This window comes from Buteo buteo, chromosome 15 (genome assembly GCF_964188355.1).
Source record: "Buteo buteo chromosome 15, bButBut1.hap1.1, whole genome shotgun sequence".
NCBI classification, from domain to species: domain Eukaryota; kingdom Metazoa; phylum Chordata; class Aves; order Accipitriformes; family Accipitridae; genus Buteo; species Buteo buteo.
Window position 1 is genome coordinate 31,394,366 of NC_134185.1, and position 23,620 is coordinate 31,417,985.

A 23,620-nucleotide genomic window follows, 5' to 3' on the forward strand; every position below is an offset into this window, starting at 1 on the left:
GGTCATGTTTAAATAGCAGTACATTTGGGGAATCCACCCCTCAGTTACACCTGTCTGCCCTGAACTGCCTGGTCACATCTTCTTCAGCAGCAAAGTGTAGCCAAGGGACTTGCTGTGTCCCATTCAATTGTTGCTTTGGGAAACTGGACTACAGCTGCCTGTATACAGATGGTCCCACTACTGATAGGGTGCTGAAGGATTTAATCTAAGTATGATAAACGAGTGCAAGGTCTTTGCCAGTTTGATTTGTCTTTGCAGCTGATGATGGCTATTATCAGACTAGTAAGGAAATCAGAGTGCTAGATGATTTTTGACTTAGCAGTCTTCCTTACAGTATGTTCTGGCCTATATTCCTGTGTCTTACAAGCTAGCGAGGAACAATAATTCTCTTGGGGCTTCTAATTTGTCAGCAGTGGGTTGGTACTCTACTGTTAAGAGTAGAGCACTGCAGCTGCGCATGGGCACCCAACCCCAGGTTTTCAGAGGAACGTTGGTCATTGTTGCTTTACAAGATGTTCAGGTATTAAAAGAATGATAATGAGCCCCTATACACAATTTCACAGACTCATCCTGTGTACTACAGCACATTTGTCTCATCCTTTGTCTCTTCTCTCTTCCCCCTTTTTGTACATTTTAGTGTATTGGTGCTTAGTAGAATAAGTAAGTGACTTTCCTTGCTGATGCTGCTGCAATTAATATTTTGTTATAACCCTAGTCCGTTATAAGCTGCAGAAGAGGGAGCTGGAAGCAACAGCATTAAACTAGGCTGACCCAAAAGCTAAACACTGCTTGGGGGGGAGGATTTATTGGGTTCTCTTCCCCCTGCCCCATTGCAGTTTACAGCATCAATGGTAAAACTACCCCATGTGACAGTGCTTTTAAAGGCGGGGGGGGGGGGGCTAGCTTTTTCTTATTTTCCCTCTGTACTGTTTAGCAAGCTGACTGCAATAAACCTGTAGCCTAAAACTCTGCTAGTGATTGATACCTTTCTTTTTCAGTCTTTCCATACCTTAGAGTATTACAAGGAAGGGGTTAGGTTGGGACTGCATCCATGTGCTCGGGTAGAGAAGGAAGGTTACTGGGGCAAGCTTTGGTCAGCAGTGGGCGGGAGGCAGCTCCCATGGAGGATGTCAGAGAAGGAGCTTCAGCTGCTACAGGGAGGCTGATGGTCATTAATAGTAGCACTGCTGCTGTGTTTGGTGCTTGTAATCTGTATTATTTAGTGTGGGTCGCATCCTTGTGTCAGGGACTGCTGGCTCAAAGGCAGTTCCAGCTGTACTGTGGAGGGCTTACAGTGTGCTACTGGGGAGCACAGCAGTGAGGTTCCAGCTCTGCCTTTGCTGTGTGCCTGGGGGTTGAACTGGCTTCTGCCTCAAGTCATTTTGTAGTATTTCAGGCCTTTACTCTTAAGGGGAACTGGAGCTGTTACATGGAGTGGCACTGGTTTCAGGGGCTGAACACAACTGCTGAAGGAAGCCAGTACTAAAACCACTGTGCCCAGTCCATGAAGCCAGGTTAGTGCCTATGCAATTCCTGGGCAGTCAGCCTCTTTTGGCAGTGGATGGGGCACTATTGCATAGAAACCTCCTGCAGCCGGTGAGACCTGAGGGGTGTGCTCACAGTTCAGCAGCCACTGCCACCTTTTGATTGTGGCTATTGATTTGTGCCTTGTTCCCTTCCCAGACTTGCCCACTCCACCACCAAGGCAAGGCACTAAGACGTTTCACCAGTCCTCCCTCCAGCAGGGCGGATGGATGCTGCTAATTATGCCCTGCTACATCATCACCTGTCCTTGCCCTCAGTTTAGGGTAGCTCAGGTGGAATTTAGCCTGTGCTTGCAGGCAGAGTCACACAGACCTTGCTTGGGCACTAGTTTGTGTCCATAACACAGCACTGTCTGCTGGTCAAGAAATGGTTTATTGAAGAGGCTACCACTTTGAAAGTGAAGGGAAGTCTGAGGTGAAAAATGGAATCTGTTCCTGTTTTACTCTACAGCCAACCTGAACAGAAACAGGGCTGCCAGGCACACACACAGCAACACTGTATCTAACAAAGAAACAAAGCTAATGGCTGACAACACATGCTGTATGCCTCTGCAGTGCTTTAACACCCCCACCCCAGGATTCCTAGGCCTTAACAGCTCTTCACCCCCCCACATGTCCAGGTGCACAGTTCCAGGAGTATGATGCTACTCTTGACCAACACCAAGCTGTGGGAACAGTTTAGCCTGCTGCAGTTCAACATGCCTGCAGAAACCATTCTACTGCATGGGTATGTTGGTCTTTCTTGGTACTCCCGTCTGCTTCCTCACGCAAGGGCATTTTGCTGTGAACCTGCTTCTACAAACATCCAAGCATGTTTTTTGAAAAATCAAACTAGTCCCCAAATGACATGCCTCCCTCTGCTCATCATTCCTCAGCCTGAAGGCTATTTCTAGGCAGGGCTGGTTGTAGAGACAGCGTTTACTCTGGTTTTACTATTACAGATGACAGCAAAGTTATTTCACTTAAGGCACTTTTGCTATTATTTGCAGTTGCTAGTACATCAAGCAGCTCAGCTGTAGCAATGCTCAGCATTGCAATCAAGCAATGTTGAAGGGAAGAAGTAATAGTTCATCATTACTGCAGCATTTTGCCACACTCTTCTGTAGCAGTCCACTCCCCAGAGCAGGAGTTTTGTAAACTTTCAGCCGAAGTGGGGCTTTCTGCCAGCTGTGCAGGGTGGCTGGAGGAAGGATCCATTTTTAATGCACTACAGCAGTCTTATCTCATCTGTTTTACTTTTTCATAGTGCAGGGGAGGGCCAGAAAAGCCTAGCTTTCAGGGGAAACGTCCAAACTCTCCTGCAGTTTTACACTGTAACCAGAACAGCCGCACTGATCCAACATGTTACTCCCAACTGATCCGGTACAGTCTCCGCGCCAGAGGATGCTCTCTAAATCCATTTCAGAACCCTCTGGCATGAATCAAAAGGTGCTCACATTTTATTAAATCGATCCCTGGTCAGCCAAGACTGACTACCTCAGTAAAGTCTTGGCCAAAATGCAGAAGTCAGTTTAAACCAATTTGGGAGCAGCTTATGATGTCACATGCTACCTCCAGGCATGAATACTAGAAGGAGCAGCTAGGTAGCAGGTATTTTTGTGACCAGAAAACAGTATTGCCAGTGTATAGCCTCATGAAAAAAACACTTTACTTTCTTACTTGGAGATTTCTATTCCTCCTGGGAGATTTGCCATTTTCCCCATTTCCCAGAGTGTACTGTAAGCCACCTTACTTTAAACAAGCAAGTTCTCTGCAAACAAAGGAAAAAAACCCCCAAACACCCCAAAACCTGTCAATAGTACAGTTGCCAACTTGGTCTTCCAGAGATCAGCACCCTGTTTTGGGAGAACAAATACATCAAGACACTGATGTTACTTGGTCTGTTCTCAGGCAGTAGCAAACAGTGAGTCTTTATAGAAAGCTGTTCTCATGTTACTGCGTGGTCACAAGCTTTACAATCATACCGATGATCCGAGATCCACGGGGGCACATGCATAAATCCATGCTAGGATTCTTGATTTTATCCTGCAGCAGCTGGTCTAGCTCACAGCGCAGCTCTTTCACCAGCTCAGCCACCTAACACACATGGTAAAACACAAGAGGTGAGCGTAAGGCTCATGAAATGCATCTCCTGCATGCCTGACACAAGCACAGCTCTGCAGCACTCCCAGGATTATCCCTCCTTTTCCTTACCTGGTGAGAGGCAGCCACAAACCGTATCCATCCATCATCAAGAGAAATGACAAATTCTCCCTTCTGCAGCTGCATGTGAACCTGCCCGCCTCCAAGCAGGACCAGCGGGTACACTGACACCATACTGCAGTCTCGAATGAACACGCGGCTGGTCTTGATTTTCTCGTGATACACCAGGTAGGGGCTCTCAAAGTGTCTAGTCTGGAACACAGACACAACATCCTTGTAAAAGCGCCACATCTCTTCCTACCTGCTCAGGCACATATGGGCCTGCCTGCCTCTTCCACACAGGCCTCCACTGCCTCTTCTACAGCTGCAAAGAACAGTAAATGTGCCTAAAATGCACCTGCATGACTAACAGACTCCCTCTGACCTGTAAGAGATGCCAGTTACCCTTATTCCTTCCTGCTTTGCATGAGCATGTGAGAAATAAGCTAATTCATCAATGCTTCTTCAAGGTCCCAAGTTCTCCATTTCATGCTAAGGACATTTTCATGTGCATGTTTGTTATGCTCTTTCAAAGCAAGAGTGATGAACAGTTCAAAGCCTTTATAATCCAAACACGTGGTTAATGATTAAAAAACCACTTTTTTTAAAGCAAGTGATTTATATATCCTGACAAAGCAATGAATCATCAAATATGGAGACAGACTTCATGAGACCAATACTACCATATATCATGGCAGAGAGAAAAGAGCTCTTATCTAAGTATTAGCTATTAAGCTGGAATCAAAATTAACTTCAGAGTTTGAGGACCCACGAAGAAACAAACCAGTGTATGTCCCTGAATTTTCTACCAATAAATAATATTTCAGCTGAAGAGATAAAGCCTGGGGAGGGGCGGTGGGGAGAAGCCGTCTACATGTATGAAGGTGCTACACACGTGCAGGCAATCTCAGTCAATACTGAGGAGAAGCCACGGGAGCATTGCAACTGCAACATTTTTGTGTGCAGCTCTGCAGACGCAGCTTAATAAAACATGAACGGGGGGGTTACTGCATCTGCTAATTCCACTCCAGAGGCTGGAGTTTAACTGTTCCCAAGAGGACACTGAACTCAGGAATGTGCCATTACTTGCAATTCTAACCGGACTGTTCAATCATGAAGATTTTTTTTTTTAAACATCAGTAAGGACCCTCACTGTAATCTCAACCGCTCAAGCAAAGGTGATTTCTTTTATAAAAAAGAGCATGCTTTGCAGAAAAAAAAAGAATCCTGACCTGATAATTCACAGATGAAGGGTGAATGTGAACATAACCATCATTTTTGGTAACAAACTTCAGCTCTTCTGCTTTTGGTTGCATTTTGACCACTCCTGTACTGGTCTTCTGGTATTTGCCCTCTAGCTTTTTCACCTATATGGTAAGATAAAAGGTTATAAAAATCTGCTGTACCAGAAAACCTTTTTAACTTATGTTTTCATTTTACCAGAAACAGAAATTCTCAAGTAGTAACATCTCAAGTCACTAGAGACAGATATTACCCTCTGGGTACTGTCTAACTCTGTTCATTTGTAACCTCAGCCTTCTAAAAAGCTGTAATTTAAAGTAGCTTCTTAAGAAGATTTGCTGCTGGCTTCTGTGTGACACTAAAATCAGCCTGCAGGAACAGCAGCAGTCTCAAGCAATACAAACTGGAGCCCAGCTGCCTGGCTCTAACACTGTAAGCAGCAAGCTTTGGCAACCTAAGCCAGGCTCATGGCTGCCATAATCAGCTCAGCCTGAAAGCAGGGTGTGTGGATATGCTAGACAGCAGAAGGGAAAAAGAAAAAGCATTCTTTTACCTGGACAACATTGGGATACAGTGCAGCACACAACATAGCTGAGATCAGCTTGATGTTCTCTGCGTTTGAATTTGCCTGTGAAATTAATGCACGCATTAGGTATTCTACAGGTAAGTCTATAAAGGTAAAGCCCTGCTTCTGGAATGACTGAATTCCTGGAACTGCTTTACTTTTACAACCGTGCTGCTGTGCTTTATAGGGGAGGACCAATTACTGCTCCTAAGATCTCAGGCTAGACCTGGGCCGTGTTCCTCCACTATCAATGGAGCAAACTGGCCACCAACTATCTTGATGCAGTTAGTGCCGAATGTAACCGTTCCCTAATGTCTGGCTACAAAGCAGCTTGTCCCTGAGAGAAAGCAAGCACAAGCTTTCCCAATGCACAGTGAGACTCTACAACTACCAAACCCTTATAACCTCATCATGTAGTCCTAGGATACCTCTGGCTCCAGAGGTATCGCGTTCTGAAGATTGTCCGCAATGCTGAAATATTTCACTGCTTGCTCTGTAATGTAATTCTGTTCCCAAAACAAGGCTGACACTAATCCCAACATTCAGGCCAGGTCATGAGTCAGACCCCTGCCTTTTGACCACTTACTGACTTCTAACGTGTCAAGTCAGCAGTGTTTCACTGTCTCAAAGGAGCAGGTTTCAGCTCACTTCCACATCTGGGTCTGTTCTTCCTTGGCACGTAAGGCCTCATGCAATTGAGGCTAGTACCAGCACACATGATGTACAGGGAAGAACAACAGAGCAGGAAGGAGGTGACTGTTGCCAGCATGAGATTACAAAGCCAGGCTGCAGCAAGAAGCCCATGAGTCTAGAGCCCACCTGACACCCAGGTCAAATGAAAAACTGGAGGATCATTTTGGAGCACTGAAATGCTGTGAATTACCTCTTCTCCTGTGGCATCCAACACGCCATCGCCTCCTTGGGACCACTTCTTCTCAATGTCCCTTGCTCTTAATCCCTCCTTCACAAACCCAATATCAGAAAGCAGTTCTGTGAATTGCCGTTTCAGACTGGCAATTTCCTACAAACAGACAAAGGGCTGTGAAGGGTGCCACACAGAATGAGGAGAGTCTTCACCAGTTGCTTATTTTCATCACTAGGACTTTGCCAGTGTCTCAACCAGTCCCTGTGCAAGGCCACAAAAAGTGACTTACCTGAAGAACTCTTCCTGACAAAAAGTTCTCCCTGCAGTAGTTGTAGCTTGCCTGAGAGCCCTCTTTGATACTTAAACGCCATCCCTAATTGAGAGCATGGGAAGAAACCTTTAATAAAATATTTTGGCTTGAATTTAAAGCACATCACAAACCTTGGAGAGAGGCTACCAAATTTTAGCTGACCTTATAGGCCTGGAGAAGAGCCAGGTAGTCACTGTTTCCTACTGCAAACTCCAACTTCTTTTTATTCGCTTCTTCCCTTTTATCCCATGGTGACACCTAGACAGGCAGTAACAGATTAAGCGTGTTCTTCTGCTCATAACTTAGACAAGCCATTGTGAGAGCTGCATGGCACAATCTTTTGTATTTTCACAGCAGCTCACAGGTCAGAAGGCAAATTTTCTCCATGGATAACAGAAAATGCGAGGCGTTCAAAAATGTCTAGTCAACAGCAGAACACCTAAGCCCGTTGCCCTATCTAACCACAAGAGATCCAAAGGTAAATTTGTGATTGACCAGCTCACAGAAAATATTTCATTTTGGGCAGACCTCTCTGCAGCTGCAGAATGCCAAGATCCATGAAAAACACCATCTGACAAATCTTAGCAAGTTAATGGAGCTGAAACTCAGATGAGAATGCCTATAACAGAAAAGAGCACAGCAAGTCTAAAATCGACTTGGGTCTGAGAGAGAGAAAAGACAATAATAACTCAGGACATTCAAAAAGCTGAATTTAAGTTATTCTATATCAGCATATAGAAACTTATAGCACTTGAAGTCAAAATGCTGTAGAAAATGCCCAAGAAGCATATGGAAAACAATATGCAATTAAAGAACTAGAACAGTCTATTTCCAATTCTTTCACAACTATCCTCATTACAAACTATTTGCACTACTAATAATAGCAATCAAAAATTCAAGAAAGTCTCACTTTTCATGCAAGTTTGTACATAGCAGTAGTTTACCAACAGTAAGAGCACCTGTAAGTACAGCAGCTGATTCAAAAAGCCAAAGTGAAAGTGAACACACAAAATGAGATCCAAAAAGAACTCTGCATTCACAGCTCAGACATGTCAACTTCATCATTATCACGGTTTTGTAATTAGTTTTAACTGCTTCTTGTATTACCAGTCATTTTCAGTTTTTACACCAAATTTGGACAAAATGGACTGGCTGTACTTCTTAGTTCAAATTAAAACTAATACCTGCTCCATTTCTACCGTTCACTCATAATATAAATAACATTCTTGTCGCTGCTACATGGTTTTGGTCTTCTGCTTATAACTGGACTTTTTTAACGAGCACTGCTATAACAGATAAACAATGTAGGCTAAAAAGGAGAATTAAAATACTCAAGTGTACTAAGCTGCAAGTTACGACAGCATTTTGCTGCTGCATGAAAACATACCACTTTCAAAGTGGGATACACCGTTAAGAATACTTACAAAAGGCGACTTAAAGGCCAGACTGGCTGCTATAGTTAGTGCAGGATCCAGGCAGCGGAAGATGGTGCCAAACAGCATTAGCTTGCCAATCCTGACATCAACAGGGAGAGAAGCCAAGTGATATCCCAGAGGGGTGAGCTTTTCATCTGGAGTTAACGCTCCCAAGTCTTGCAGTCGCAGCTTTGATGCTCGCAAAGACTCAGTTCTAGGGGGCTCAATTAGTCGTGATAAGACAGAGTGAAGACTCTGTGCAGAAAACATCTCCAGAATCTTAATTCTTAAGGTGGGAAAAAAAAATTTAAAAAGAAAGAAAAAAAAAAAGCAGCTTAGTTCCATACACAGGACAAAAAAGCAAACTTTCATAAAAGCAAAACAAAAAACCAACAGAAAACATGCTTCTAAGAACATGCTCCCTAGAAGAGGGCCTGTAATGTGTATTTCAAGTCAGGAAGCAATGTGAAATAATAGCTGGGGGGCAGTGCACCTTATCCAACCTCACAGAGTCCGCAAGAACAGATTCCTATTAGCATACTAGGGTTTAAAATAAAGTTTTTACTGTAAAAAAATAAATTGTGTTGTTTCATTTCCTTTTTGCACAAAGGGGTGCACAGTGTGCAGCAGGGATAGGAGGTTGTCTTCATTTAATATTTGCATGATGGTGGTGCTTGATCCAGGTTGTAGTTTTACTGCACTACAAACACCGCAGGAGAGTTTACAGTTTAAAGGGACAAACATCTACCACGGGTCTGGAGTACAGGAATGCAACTGTCTTCTCCAGCGATGAAAGATCTGAGAGACGTTATCTTTTTCCTAGGATCAGATGAGAGCTAAGGAATGTGACGAAAGACAGGTAGAATCAGCGGAGGGTGCAGTTGGGGGTGGGGCTCTGAATGCAAAGGCATTATGATAGTAACATCAAAGCAATCAGTCAACAGAGCCTTAGGTCTCCAGAGCAAGTTTCTTGGTTTCACGATGTGAGAAAACACTGGGAAACTAAACACCTTGATAATGGCATCCCAGGTGCTCCCTGCAGTGCAGGAAGGACATTCTGCATGCTGGCTTTTTCAGGCAGTACAGGAACGACAGCTCACCTTAGACAAAGCTGCTCCAAAGGCACTCTTTGTATTTCTGGTAACTGCTGTTTTATAAGCTGATGGTTATAGTGATGGCTACTGAAAAGATGAAAGCAGACGCCTGAGGCTACACGGCCTGCTCGCCCTTTCCTTTGCAGAGCGTTCGCCTTGGACACAAATGTGTCTTCCAGACTTTCCATTCCTTTGCTTGGGTCGTATCTGCAGGAGAGCAAGAAACAGACTTACATTCACGAGTGCAGAGTGAACAGGCTGGAGGTCAAGCAGGCAGATGCTGCCAACTTCTGTATGGACAAAATTCCCACCCCTGCCCTTGGATCTGAGTCTAGACTGGCTTCCTCCACCTTGCAGCAGCTTTCTGCAGATCAAGTTCCTTCAAGTTTTTTCCAGCTCTTTGGAAAGCTAAAGTATGCAGCTCAAGGTAAAGAGCAGTTTCCCAGATCACAAAGCCCCAAGGAATGAATCCCAGTACCTTTTCTCTTTCATTTTTCCAGAATCAATCACATAGACCACATCATCAATGGTGACAGATGTTTCTGCAATGTTTGTAGAGATGATGATTTTGATAACTCCTGCAGGAGGCCTGAGGAACACAGACTGCTGTTCTTCACTAGACAGTGAAGAATGAAGTGGATAAACAACACACCTGGAAGGACAATATGACAGCATGCTCAGTGCATCTCCAGCCTCTTCCCTCTTAGGAACAATCTGCCTGCACACACTTTAGCCTCGCTAGTACTAGACACTGCCCACAGCCATTCAAAGCAATATAAAACCAGCAAACCTCTCTGCCATATCACCTTTAAGACACAGAATCATAGAACCATTTAGGTTGGAAAAGACCTTTAAGATCATCGAGTCCAACTGTAAACCTAACACTGTCAAGTCTGCCACTAAACCATGTCCCTAAGCACCACGTCTACAAGTCTTTTACATACCTCCAGAGATGGTGACTCAACTACGTCCCAGGGCAGCCTGTTCCAGTGCTTGACAACCCTTTTGGTAAAGAAATTTTTCCTAATAACCAATCTAAACTTCCCCTGGCACAACTTGAGGCCATTTCCTCTTGTCCTATCGCTTGTTACTTGGGAGGAGAGACTGACACCCACCTTGCTACAACCTCCTTTCTGGTAGTTGTAGAGAGCAATAAGGTCTCCCATCAGCCTCCTTTTCTCCAGACTAAACAACCCCAGTTCCCTCAGCCACTCCTCACAAGACTTGTGGTCTAGACCCTTCACCAGCTTCATTGCTCTTCTTTGGACACACTCCAGCACCTCAACGTCTTGTAGTGAGGGGCCCAAAACTGAACACAGTATTCAAGGTACGGCCTCACCAGTGCCGAATACAGGGGGACAATCACTGCCCTAGTACTGCTGGCCACACTATTACTGATACATGTTCTAAGGGAAGGTGGAGAACTTCGCAGAAGGGACAGGTCTCGGAACAGAGTTGAGCAAAAATTCTGCCTCTTTTGAAGAGTCTAGATTCTGCCATTTAGAATGCCAGACTGGAAGAAATCACTCCAGCTAACCTTGCCATGGACATCTGCATAAAAACTGTTTAGTCAAGGAGATCCAATTACATCTCCATGTAACGATCTAAGGCCAAATGCAACCACAACTGAATGTGTCTCAGCAAACATTCTGAAACAGAACAAGGGCCGAGGTGGAGTTTTCAACAGTCCACTGGATCACGCAGAGCACAAAACAGAGAACACTTATCACTAGGGTCTCAGAGAACTTCAACAACTAACCTTCCTGAGTTGAGGAGAAAAAACAAAAAGAGCAAGCCAATAAGAAAGTAGAAAAGGAATTACCCTGACTGGAGTCAAGACCTTCATATCATAAGCTGTCTCGCACATTTAAGAACCTCATTTATCCCTGGATAAAGGCAGGCTTTGTGCAGGAAGTTACTCTGTATTTATGGGTAAAGACCGATAGTTTTGGAGCTTTTTTGCCTTACCTCTTGCTGTGCCTGTTATTAAAAAGAGCATTAGACTGGAGCTGCTCATAAAGCATCTTGATTTCTGCTAGACCAGGCAAAAATATCAACACAGCCCCTATATACATAGATTTAAAAAAAAAAATAAAAAAATAAAATCACTCAACAGAAAGGACAGCATGGTATTTTATCAATGTGCAGAAGGCCCAAGTCAAAACTCCAACTCTGTTTTGCAATTACTGTACAAAAAACACACAGGCTGCAACAGTCCCTCACCAAAGATTTTCCAATGTAGACCCTCACCTTACCCATCTCATGTATATCAGGGGCTTTGTTACTTGGCTAGAACTTTATTTTTTTCAAAAATAGTCAGTAACTACAGAAACTTGGCATGCAAAACATTAGCTTTGGGCTGTCTATAAGCGCACAGCCTCCATTAATCTACTCTTGTTTATCTCTCAAAGACAATGAAATTACCGGGGGGGTATGAATGTCTGCCAGCAACTATCCACTCCAGCAAGGTTTCAATTAATTCCAGATTAACTTTGTCCAAGTCCATGACAGACAGTGTTTTCAACACTGTCTTGTTAACCCCTGGGGAAAAAGAAATAAAACACACAGTAAGTCCATCTCTTGTAAAAAAACATCTGCTGGATGCATTGAACCAGTGTGACTGCACAACCAACCACATCTTGGTTTAAACAGCATCTGGCTTAGACCAGACAGAGGTAGCTCTCTAAGTGACTCAATGTGTCACATTCCCCCTTACCTGCTTTCCTCCGTTTCATCAATTCCCTTCCCTTCTCATGCCCTACTGGGGCTCACACCTGCCCTGTGCACAGCCTAGACCAGGATTCATCTACTAGCAGAATAACACGCGCATATACTACTGGCAAGAGGAGCCAAAAGCCTTCATATGGCCACTTACAGATACCTCCAGGACTACCTTCTCAAGCCCTCTCTTCTCCCTTCCAATGTTTCTTACACCAACTCAAAAAGACACCCAGATTCCCCTACTCTTCTGAGACGGTAACTGTCTGGCAGGAATCTGAAGCTTTTAAGAAATGCCTCTCGCTCAATACCACTGTGGAGCTCACCATAAGGGTGTGCAGGAACTCTTCAGGACTAAGCACAAGGAGGATTTTGATGATGACAGAGTGGGAAGTTCATGGAACGGTCTGCCTCTCTTATTAAACCATTCACAGAGTGACTCAGTTTCTCAAGGAAGGCTTGTCATGCTGAAGTGACCTCCCTGAAGTGGGCAGATAGATGCTGTGCTTTAAGTAAAGCTACTCCAGCAAGAACAGATATAGAGAAGAAAGTTGAATTACAAGACATCTGAAAAGGGATGGAAACAGTAGCTGAAAACTGTCCATTTTCAGATCCTAAGAAGTGTTTTCAGCCAAGATGTTCAAGATGTTTCTTATAGTTTAAGAGAACAATGGTTCTCTTTTTTTTTTTTAAGCCAGCAGGAGGTTTCTGATCTCATCCAGAAGTAGTGACCTGCTTAACTTCACAAGTACAAAACTCTGAATTATATACCTGCATTCAACATACAATATTATATGCTAACGTACCATGTTGGCTGGTACATGTTATATGCCAATTTATTAGACTTAAGGACCTCACCTTTATATCGTGTAAGGAGCTGCTTCAGGGTTAATTTTTGGTCTGGATCTGAATCTCTGACAATTGTGTCAGTGCCTTCCAGAATACCAGCACGTCTCAGGTCCTCCTCTACTTCTTCAAATGCAGTTCTTTTGTGTCTTTCATTCTGTTTGTTTTCTTGCTTTGTCTTGCGCCTGTAGGGACTACTGTCCTCTAAAACATACCTGAACAGCATAAGAACATTTAGTGGCATGGAAAGAAGCCCAACAGCCTCCTTCTAATAATTAGCTACAGAGATAGGGTATCAAAAGCGTTTATATATAAATCTGAGAGGAACATTGTATAAGTGGGCTGCAACACCATAGACAGTATCAAGGTCAATAAAAGCTGTGATGCAAAAGACTAGGACTGCAAACTTGATCTTGACAACTAAGTGGGCAGCTCAGAGCAACAACCTGCAAGTAATTTCTAACAGCTGATCAATTTACTATCTGGAGTATCTGAGCTGCTGTGACTTTCCAGAAACTACAAATGGTAACAGGAATCTGGTACCTGAGCTGCAAGGTAGGGCTTACAAAAAGGAATTGTTTGGTATCCTGCATTTTTCACCTTCAGTGCTGAAATCTACATTCAAATTTCTTTTGCTTGCCAATGTTTAACCATCACTGAAACAAGTAAAGCACTGACAAACTCTTCATGACAAAGATCACCTTTTCTTGAGTACTTATGTGGTATCTAATGCAGAAAGGCTTGTTTTGGCATGAGATCCTAGACCCCACTGCAGTACAAGAAGTATGGTTTAAAGTCAGTGCTTTAGTAGAACTCCAAGACTGCAGGTGATGGGGGAGATTTGAAAGGATTTAATTTTTAAATCTATGCACAGAACTACTACAGTCTCAGTAGGTCAACTACTACAGGTCAACAGTGCAACCTCAAAGGCCAGATACATCTGAGAACATTTGGCAATTTCATACCTTGTCATTGCAATCACATCTTCCAGGAAAAACTGATCCACAGGAAATGTTCGACCTAAAAGGAAACATGAGGATAAATCTATATGCCACACAAGATACATAGAAGGGAAAAAAGATGGTTACCATTTCACACAGGTTATTATGTCATACACTGGCTTCACAGCTCTCATCTATACTGCACTCTTCAGTATAATTTCTGTCTAGGACAAACAGTGGATGTTTTCCAAGCATGGTTTGGTAACATGCACTTACACAGTTAGAGAAGGGCTGATACACTTACAGGAACATATCCATGAGGCTACATATTTGCATCATACTCCATGTAATAACTTAGCATTATAAAAGGCACATTTGGCTAAACATGCACACACCCAGCTGGATCCTCTCAATGCTTCTTTTTCACAAGGACAGAGAATAGTCTTCAGCTGTGGTGAAACTAGCTCAGGGAACCATGTCATGCATGCCATGTCATTTTTGTCTTTTGAGGAAGGAAATTCTGCTGGTATAGAGACAGCACAAAAAAGGCTCCATTTTCAAGTCTTCTCTCTCCTAAATCTCACTGGTCTTTCCTTCTAAGCCCTTGGAATCATAGTTCTTGTATAAACCCTCATCTTGCCACTTTGCAAATTAGCCCCTTGCACTTGAATTGAGAAATACTTTGCAAGCAGAAATACTGAAAACAAACCCCTAAAACAATGAATGTGACAAGATAATAAAAATGAATGGTTTTCACCTGGTATGTTAATAATTGGACAGGAGTGAAAGTATTGAGAAAAAAGCTCTGCATTCAAGGTGGCACTCATTAGTATAATGCGCAGGTCTGGCCTCTGAACCATTATATCCTTCAAAACCAGCAGCAAGAAGTCACTGAAGAAAAAAGCAAAGAGACATTTGAATTTCTTCACTGTTAACTTTCAGAGTCTCTTTTTTCCCCCCATTCTGTCCACCTTCCTGGTGTTTTCAATAGCACAGCGATACCATCACAGAAGCATGAGCTTCTCAGAATGGCTGGAGGCTAATAATGCAGTAAATTAATGGAAGGCAACCTGCTTACTTTTTGGTTGTCCCTTACTAGAGTATCAGGATTACTTGGCAAATTAATTTAAGCAACAAAAAGCTCTAGCTACCTTATAAATCAATTACATTAATGACAACACAAGAACACCAGATAACAGATTAGCTCAAAGTAACAGACAAGTCCTTTTTCCTTCTCTTCCTAACTGGAAGAGTTATTCAAACTTACCCACTCTTCCCTACTCACTGTATTCTTCCCTACATATTTATAGTTTTTGTGGCATGCCTAGAAGACTGGCTTGAAGTGATTTTAGATGAGAAGGAAGAAGAATCCTTGAGAGGTACAAGCCTTTTTAGGAGGCTAAAATATAATCTGAGCTGTAAAATAATAGGTCACAGTCAAAGCCTCCTAGAAACCCGGTGCATTGCAGTGTTTCACAAGGCAAACATCAAAGAAAAGGATCCTTGCCACTTAGTTTACAGAGATAGTGACAGTCATTATGTTTTGCCTGGCATCAGCAGGTAAGTGGGGTAAAATTGCAGAAGGCTAGAGCAGGATAGGATGAGACTGTCTAGGACTAGTAAAATCTATAGACTGGAAGAAAACGCAAGCACTTGTCCCTTGCAGGTGCTCTGCTGAAGGTAGCATCAGGAGAAATAATTCCCCAAAGGGCATGTGAAGAATTAGGGTATTTGGTAAAAGTTGAAACAAGGGAAGAGTAAGAACCAGACAACTGTGGTTAAAAAAGTTACTTAACCCTCCAACCCCATCCAAAACCTCTTTTCAACACCACTGCAATGTGACAGCAGATTGGAGACATAGAAATTTAAGAGACATGCTTCCTTTGCAAGCTGCTGCAACACAACTTCCTACTGCCCAAAGACAAGAACCTAAAACCAGACTCCTTCCACCATCCCACATTACTCCACAGGATCAACAAGTCTGACTTCAGTTACTTGCACCTTAGTCAGCTTTATTCTTCTGCATATGTTTCTTCATTTTGCTTATGGGATAAGAGATTATTTACCTTTCTTCTGTTCTTTCGTGAACTTCATCAACAATAACATGTGTGATTCCCTGCAAAGTCAGATCTCCTTCCAGCCTTCTCAACAGCACACCAGTAGTGCAGTACAAGAGTCTGGTAGCTGAGGACTTGAACAGTAAGACAAAGCATTCAGTTGACTTTGGGCAACTTAACATAGTGCAAAGAATACATGTTGCTGTAAAGCGTACGGTTTCAGCTGAGTGCCAGGTTTGACGGAAAGGAAACAAGTGATCCCTGCTGGAGACGGGCTGAATGATTTTTCTTTCTTGATTAAAACTTCAGAACACCTGCTTCTTACCAAGGTGCATTGCTAACTATAAGGGCTAAACAAAAAATCTGAAATGTCTTTCCTGTGGAAGGTGCTTTCTGATAAACAACTCTGATCTCTGTCCCTAGAAAGATTTAGTGAATCTCTTTTATTAACATAGTTCTTGGAAAAAGCAATCAGCTGCAATGTAGACAAAATTTCACTTCCAAGACAGCAGTATGAATTCAACCCCACTTCAGGCTGACTGAAGCTGTACTCTTCAATCTCCACTTGGGAGACAAATGGAAGTGGAGACAAATGGAAATGAAATCAGTAGCCTTCCAGAGGACAGAAGTATTACTCATACCCTCAGATCCCTTCACCCATCTCAACAGAAAGCAAAACAACAATACAAGACATAGTACTGCACTGTCATTTTGTAAAGTGGACTGTGCAACTTGAGATAAAATAAAATACAGAATATATTTCATAATATAATACAAAATATAGGTAATACAGACTTGCTTATCTCACTGTATGGCAGATACAGGGCAGAGATTCTGTATACTAGAGAAGCACTAAGCACACTTTGATAGAACTAAATGAAAACCAACAAGCAAAGCATATATACCTTTACACTTTCTAGACGGATCTGATATCCAACAGTGAGTCCAATCCTTTCTGTTCTTTCTTTGGCTACACGTTCAGCCACAGAAATGGCAGAGATCCTGCGAGGCTGAGTGCAGATGATGTTTGCAACTCTGCTTGGAGATCCTTGCAATGAAGCATCCAAAATAAACTGAGGAATCTGAGTGGTTTTCCCACATCTGCATGACAAAATCAGGGCTTAATTAAAAAAAAAACACCACAAACCCAACACCTTCCATCCATGTAAATTAAAGATGATTGCATTCCACTTGAAATTTGCTTTGTTTCATTACTGTCATCCTTCACAGGAAGTTCACCTAGGACTGCTGCCACTGGTTACAGATGGACAATGACCCTAACCCTTTCAGGACATGGATATGTATTTCACATTCTTCTGGGTATACTTTGATACATAAAGTCTGTATGTCCAATCACACTCTTACCCCGTCATGCCGCTCACAACGAGAACTTGGTGGCTCTTCAGCAAATCAAGAATGGTTTCTCTCTCTTGCCATGCCGGGAGCTTCTGTCTTTCATACAACATGGACTGGAAGTGCCTAGAAGACTGATGCACAAAAGCAGACAGCATGGCAGTAATAACACCACTGGAGTGGAACAGAACCATTTGAAACAGCAGCTGGTGGCTTAAATATTTATTTCTCTAAAGTAAGCATGAAAACAGATATTCCGTTCTGTACATTATACCTTTTTCAGCCGAAATTGCGTGCAGATTTTAACATTTTCATTATAGAGAGACTTTGCCTGCACATCATACTTTTTGGAAAGCTTTTTCTTGAGGTTCACGTAACTCTCATTCTCCACAACAACTTGTTCAGGCTCATCTTCCTCCTCCTCTTCTTCCTGAGGCTCTGAAACTGTTGAGGCTTGAGACAAGACAATGTACAGTTAGGTATTCTTGTTACCAAGGAACAGGGCCTCATCAGCACTGCAGAAAAAGGACATATGTTCCAGGAGCATTCTCAACAAAAAAACTTGTTAGACTGGAGCTGAGGGTCTGCAGGACTGTTTCTGACGTGCATTTAGTTCAACACTACCAGCAAACCTACGCTCACCACATCAAACAAACCACAACTGCAGCTCCAACCCATTCGTCACTACCTCCGCACCAGCTGTGCTCTGCAACACCCTGGTCTGGGTGGCCGCATGGTGAACCAGACTGGTAACTGGTTGCCTTCTTGAACATTTTTCATGTGTCTCGGCTCCCCTCTCCAATTCACCACACGACCACTTCTATGGAGCACAAGACTGATGGCAGCACCAGCTTAAATTAAAACTATACTGTAACATTAAGTGTTAAGCCACTGCCAAGTACTTTTAAACCAAGGCTGAAACCAGACCAGACACTTTGGTGCCTACTGCCTATCAATTGAAGCAGGATTTGCTCAGACAGTAAGCCAGTCCTTGAAAGTTTTAAGGCTGCATTTATCTAAACAAGGTATTTTATAATGTAAGGAAGATTTTACAACATAAAGATTATTTGGAACCTCTGATTCCAATTTCTGGAACAAAGAGCTGTCTTTCTGTGGAGCTTTTAAAAAAATGGAATAATTTGTTTTACTATAACAAAAAAATAGGCTGTCACTATTCAGGTGTTCTAAAATGCACATATTCTTGAAAACTCTCTTGAAGAAAGTTTACCTTAGATAAAACAGTTTTGGAATTGAGAGCTTGAAGGTCATCCTGCCATAAATGACACTGTCCCAACCCTCCCCCTGTGAAATCAACCTAGCTACACTTGCATGCAAAAAAAGGGATGATACCTTGAACAACATTCTAGAAACACTTGCAACATCTACTTAGCCTTAAATCCACCTTTACAAAGTTAATTTTAAGGAGGGGTTGGTAATTTTAAGTAATTAAAAAAAAAAAAAGTTTCCAAATTGATGATTAGCAGATACACCAAAGCTTGCAAACAACCTTCCCTGTTCCCTCCCAAGCACACCTCTCTGGTCAATTTTGGTTAAGCTCACACCACATATCTCAATGGCTTTTTATTGATTGTGTGGGATTAGGCATCGTTCACTCTGCCAACCCAAACTCATTAGTTCTGTGCTCCTTTAACTTAGTTCTTGCTGGCGGAAAACATCTCTGCTGCAGCTTTATTATGGAAGGGACTTCCTGAGGCACAAACAGATTATGGATCTGGCTCACCCCATGACCTTAATCTCCAGAAACACATTTAGAATAGATGCCTAAATTGGGCCCTCTGCCTTCTCTTTTTTTTTTTTTTTTTAAATCTTTTTGACTGTTCTTAGCCCAGAAACCGTAAAGGGAAATTTGGTGTACCTTCAGACAGTTGATTTGAACCAGATGTACTCTCTGTCTGTAGCTTTACCAAAGGTGTGGCCAGCAGGGACACAGGAGGAACACTATACTTGTGGTGAGTATTTTTAAGTAACTCGCTTATTTCAGATTCATCTTCTAAGCAAGTCACTAAGGTGTACACCACTGGTTCATTAGACTCTGCAGCCATTAAGGCCTTTCCAAAGAGGAATTCAGCAATGTGTAAACGACAGGCAAGAGGCAGATTCTCATCAGTGGAATAAAGTGCCACAAGAGGTGCTTGAAGTGGATACTTGTTTTCTTCAGGAAATCTTACTTCAAGTTCATATATGGGACCATCACTGTTAGGTCTGAGATGAGCATCACCTACAAAGTTCCTGGCTGATTTTAGTGGGTGGTTTGGAGGGAATTCATGTCCAAATCTGCATTTCGAACCAAACCTGCAGCCTCCTTGGAGATAAAATTTACATATTTCCTTTGAAGTCTGCTTTGCTGTGTCCCTAGTACAACCACCCTTTTGCTTAGATTTGCTGTGCCTACTTGCTAGGTACTCCAATTCCAAACTAAAAGTCCAAACACGATTTTGAATTCTTTCTACAAATTTTTCTCCATATATTGACCGGAGGGCAAAAGCCTCTTCTTGTCTCTGTTCTAAACATTCTTCTTGTCTGGCTTCAGCCGCTGTTGCAGAAACCTGCATCTTCTCTCCATATCTTTCTGTAAAGCACTGCAATAGCAAATACTCCAATGATGCCCCAATATTACCATTGCAGGATCTCAGTACTGTCCTACAACGCTCACTGTCAAAACCATACCTGCAACAAAACAGAGACAACATGGCAACAAGTGAGTGACAGAGACTTATATGAAGCAAAATAACCACAGATCTGCTTGATTAGGCTTACAGGAAGGAAGCATGTATGGCATGAGATACTATTACTACTACTGGGGGAAAGAACCCACACCAAAATATTTATGCTATTTTAAATGACAGCGGCAGGCAGTAATTTGGTGTCTGTGAATGCTAGTCACATTTATATGGTGACAAATTAGTTTATGTGTAAACTATCTCACATCTCAGAATGTAGCACATAATAGTTACAGGATTAGATTTCCCAGAGAACTATATAAATTAAACTCTTCAGAAAAAGCTGAGTCCTCTCACATATAAAACACTCTCAAATAAAGCAGAAATAGTTAGTAAATGCTCATATCTGAGCAAAATGGTTGAAGAACACTTACAAGGTTTTGAAACATTACCTACCTGAAAGAAACATACATATAACAGCAATACTCCCCAAGTTTTACCAATATACTTTTCATTGTCTTGGAGAAAGAACGGAAAACTTCACTGAAAAAAGGCTGAAGTGATTTATTTTCCTAAACCCATTATTTTAAATTAATCTAGTTGAGGATTAAATTTTCAGGAGATACAAACTCATTAGTTCTGCACATAGAATTTCCCTGGAGTCAAGAGGAAGTCCAAGCACTGAGGGCTTACAGTATTGAGACTAGTGATTTACCTCTTCAGGATACAAATTATTCACTGAAAAGCATCACCTGGAGAGTTTGTGCACAGCAAATGAAGACACTTCACTTTCCACAATTCTGTGCTCAGCTGGCTCAGCCAACAACCTTGGTATTACGTCAGATACTTCCTGATCTGTTGACCAGCACTGTTCATCATCAAGGTAATCAGGTTCATCATCATCTTCACCAGAACCAGCTACTCTGATAAAAACAGTTATTAAAAATTAAAATGAAACAAAATTATACTGTTGAGTAGACACAAAACTCTGCCTCTGCAGTTTTAAATCCTCCATTTAAATGGCAGATTCTGATACCCCTTTCCCAGAGTTGATATTGTAGAAGAACAAAGCAGACTCAAAACCACAGGATTTGAGATCAATTTAAAAGTTAAGGGAAAAAAGAATACTGTTTTCATTTCTAACAGTGTGCTTGTTAAAGCATGCTCATCTAGAAGAGCTAGAAGTAGTGTCTCCGTTTAAACTAACTCTGATTCAGGAGCCAGCTCCTGCCCTTGAAGCTCCTGAAGAAGTTCTTTCACTCTTCTCTGATTCTCCGATGTCATGTGTATGGTCTGCAGAGGCATTCTCGCTTCAGGTCTCTGTTTCGTTTGCCCTCCTCTTCTGGCTGGGGCATTTGATCTAAAAATTAAAATGGAACATAACAATGACTTATTTGCCTGGCTCAAATGATCTTGACTGAATTGGGATGTATTAGGACCCAACCCTGTAATTCAAACCAGGAAAACCAAACTAAGACAAGTCCATCACCTAAGGATTATTCAGCTAGGTTCATTCTTACGTGACCAGGATGTGTGTGTCTATGTCTGCACACACACACGCATGCATATATGTATTTTAGCCTATGTCAAATCCAAAGTAATTTAATAAACACTTTGCTAGGTAAAGTGGTTCTCAGACTACAGTACAACCATGCATTTCTAAGCTAGATTGGTCAAAATACATTCAGAATACTAAATTCATTCTAAATTGCTTATTTTCCATGGCCCAGCTTCTTCTTTGTAATACACGAAAATTAATATCCTGTGTTTATTAGTGTTTTCTGATCAAAGATGTTCTGAAATTACTTATTACCAAAGTAGAAAATCAGAGGTTCTAATATTTAAAAAAAAACCAAACCAAACCAACTTTCCTAGCTTTAAAAAGTTAATCAAAAAAAGACATGTAAAAATCACTTCATACTGAAACAGCTTCATCACCCCTTCACTCTTCTGTATATTCAAAGATATCGAAGAACAGCATCAAAGTATCCCAAACATCTCTACCCCACCCTCCCTCAAATTAACAGAAAGACCTGGATTCCAGCCTTGGTTCCTCGAAGAGACAAAAATCATCTCCATCGTCCCAAATTTTGGTTGAACATTTCCTATTTCCACCAAGCTGAGACTTGTTTGAATGGCCACTGCTGCCTCCTCCTCTTCGTCCTCCTCTTCCTCTTCCTCCTCCTCTGTTGGGCTTTCCTCTTTTCCTCCCTGCTGAACTCATGTTCTCTTGCCGAGGAAGGGAAAAAACATAGCCCTTAGTCATGAAGATGATTTAGCACAGTGCAAATGGCCAGGCACACATTACATTATTTGTTTTTCCATGTGACAAGAGAAGATACCCTCTCAAACTACAGTTAATTATCTGTATGTTGGTGTATTTGTATGCACCTGAAGCAAAGCACATTCTTCTAGAACACTTAAACAAGTTCTGTGGTTTTAGAAAATAAAAGTAATATTCCTCACAGCTGTTCAATCAAAAACTGCAGGACCTCTGGCAAAAGTATGAGCCTACCAGCAGCGCTGCCTAGCTTGGGAACTCCAGTTCTGCCACTCTGATGGAACTTTCTTGGACATGGGAGCCCAAAGGACAAACCTTCAGGCGAACTTTCACAGCAGAAAGCAGCCTGTACCCTGCCACTTTTTGCCTCGGGAGTTTGCAGGGCCGGCAGTAAAAGGTTGAAGGGGAGCTGGAGCCAAAGATACAGTTTGTTTCCACATCAGCCTGCTCCTGACCCATCCGCTTCTGCAAGGAGCTGCCCAGATGGCTGAGCACTCTGTGGAGCCTGGGCTGGGGAGTGATTAGGGACCTGCCTTGGAAAACAGAAGCCCTCCTCTCCTTCTCACAGCAAGATCCTCACCAGCTCTGACATAAGCCCATTAGTATTAAGCAGTTGTTGTCAGTGACAGAACGGCCCAACATTAACACATGCTCCTGCAAATGGAAAGCTACTGCAGGGACAGGTGAGCAGCTGCGGACAGTCTGGCAGGAGCTTATTACCTGGACTTTTGTACTGGCACCTCCAGAGCCAGGACAAGAACGGCTGTGGCTGTGCCTGAGTAACAGCCCAAATGAGGGCTTGGAGAGCAGCAACAGTTCGGGCCTTGGACAGAAGCAAACTTCCCTTTTTGTGACAGTTCTCCCCACTGGAGCTCCAGCAGGACCAGACAGGATTTAACAGACAAGCTGACCCCGCTCAGAGCAGCCTGGCATGAGCGAGGGAGGCTAAGAGGGTGAGCACGGCAGCTGGACCCAGAGACTTGCAGCCGTCCCCGAGGACACTGTCACACCGGGTCTCCGTCTCCTTCCCCTCAACACAGAGCACGGAGCCCCCGGCACACATCAGCCCCGCTTCCCTGCCGACTCCTCCAGCACCCCCCGCGCCCCACACCCGGGGATCCCCCAAACTCCTCTCCTGGCCCTGCCCCTCCCTCACCGCAGGCTCTCCCTCCCCTCCTCCCGCCCACGTTCCCGGGACCCCATCCCCTGCCCACCCACCTCCCCTCAGCCCCCTTCGCGGGCCTCCCGCGCACCCCCTCCCTCTCCGCGGCGCCATTACGCCCTCCGGGCGACTCCACAGCCTCGCCTCCCTTTCCTCCCCACGGCCCCGGGGAGCCCCCCCCCGCCTCCCCTCCCCGCTCCCACCTCACCTCTCCGCTCCGCTCCGCACCGGCTCGGCTCAGCTTCCCCTGACCCGGAAGCGCCCGCCTTCCCCTTCCGGGGCGCCGGCCTTCCTAGCAACCGCAGACACTTCCGCCTGGCAACCCCGGACGGTCGCGCCGCCGCCTTCCCCTCAGGCGGTGCCCG

General features: G+C 43.3%; 1 protein-coding gene across 3 annotated transcripts; it reads right to left on the reverse strand.

Annotated features, from left to right (window-relative positions):
* Positions 1-71: 71 nt before the first annotated feature.
* Positions 72-23,548, reverse strand: DHX57 (DExH-box helicase 57). Of its 3 annotated transcripts, XM_075046978.1 has the most exons (25): positions 23,459-23,530; positions 21,846-22,041; positions 21,020-21,172; positions 20,565-20,735; positions 19,008-19,819; positions 17,406-17,584; positions 17,144-17,265; positions 16,684-16,879; positions 15,788-15,912; positions 14,479-14,612; positions 13,746-13,800; positions 12,793-12,995; positions 11,641-11,757; positions 11,185-11,281; positions 9,695-9,868; positions 9,223-9,423; positions 8,132-8,408; positions 6,870-6,965; positions 6,687-6,770; positions 6,416-6,553; positions 5,521-5,595; positions 4,958-5,092; positions 3,738-3,938; positions 3,509-3,620; positions 72-3,379 (listed from the first exon to the last, which is right to left on the reverse strand). In XM_075046978.1, the coding sequence occupies exons 2-25, from the start codon at positions 22,034-22,036 to the stop codon at positions 3,372-3,374; spliced, it is 4,056 nt and encodes a 1,351-aa protein (XP_074903079.1). In that variant the 5' UTR covers positions 22,037-22,041; positions 23,459-23,530; the 3' UTR covers positions 72-3,371. The 3 variants fall into 3 exon arrangements, with proteins under 3 accessions (XP_074903079.1, XP_074903078.1, XP_074903077.1); XM_075046977.1 differs by having other exon boundaries at positions 72-3,620; positions 23,464-23,548; XM_075046976.1 differs by having other exon boundaries at positions 72-3,620.
* Between the last annotated feature and the right edge of the window lie 72 nt (positions 23,549-23,620).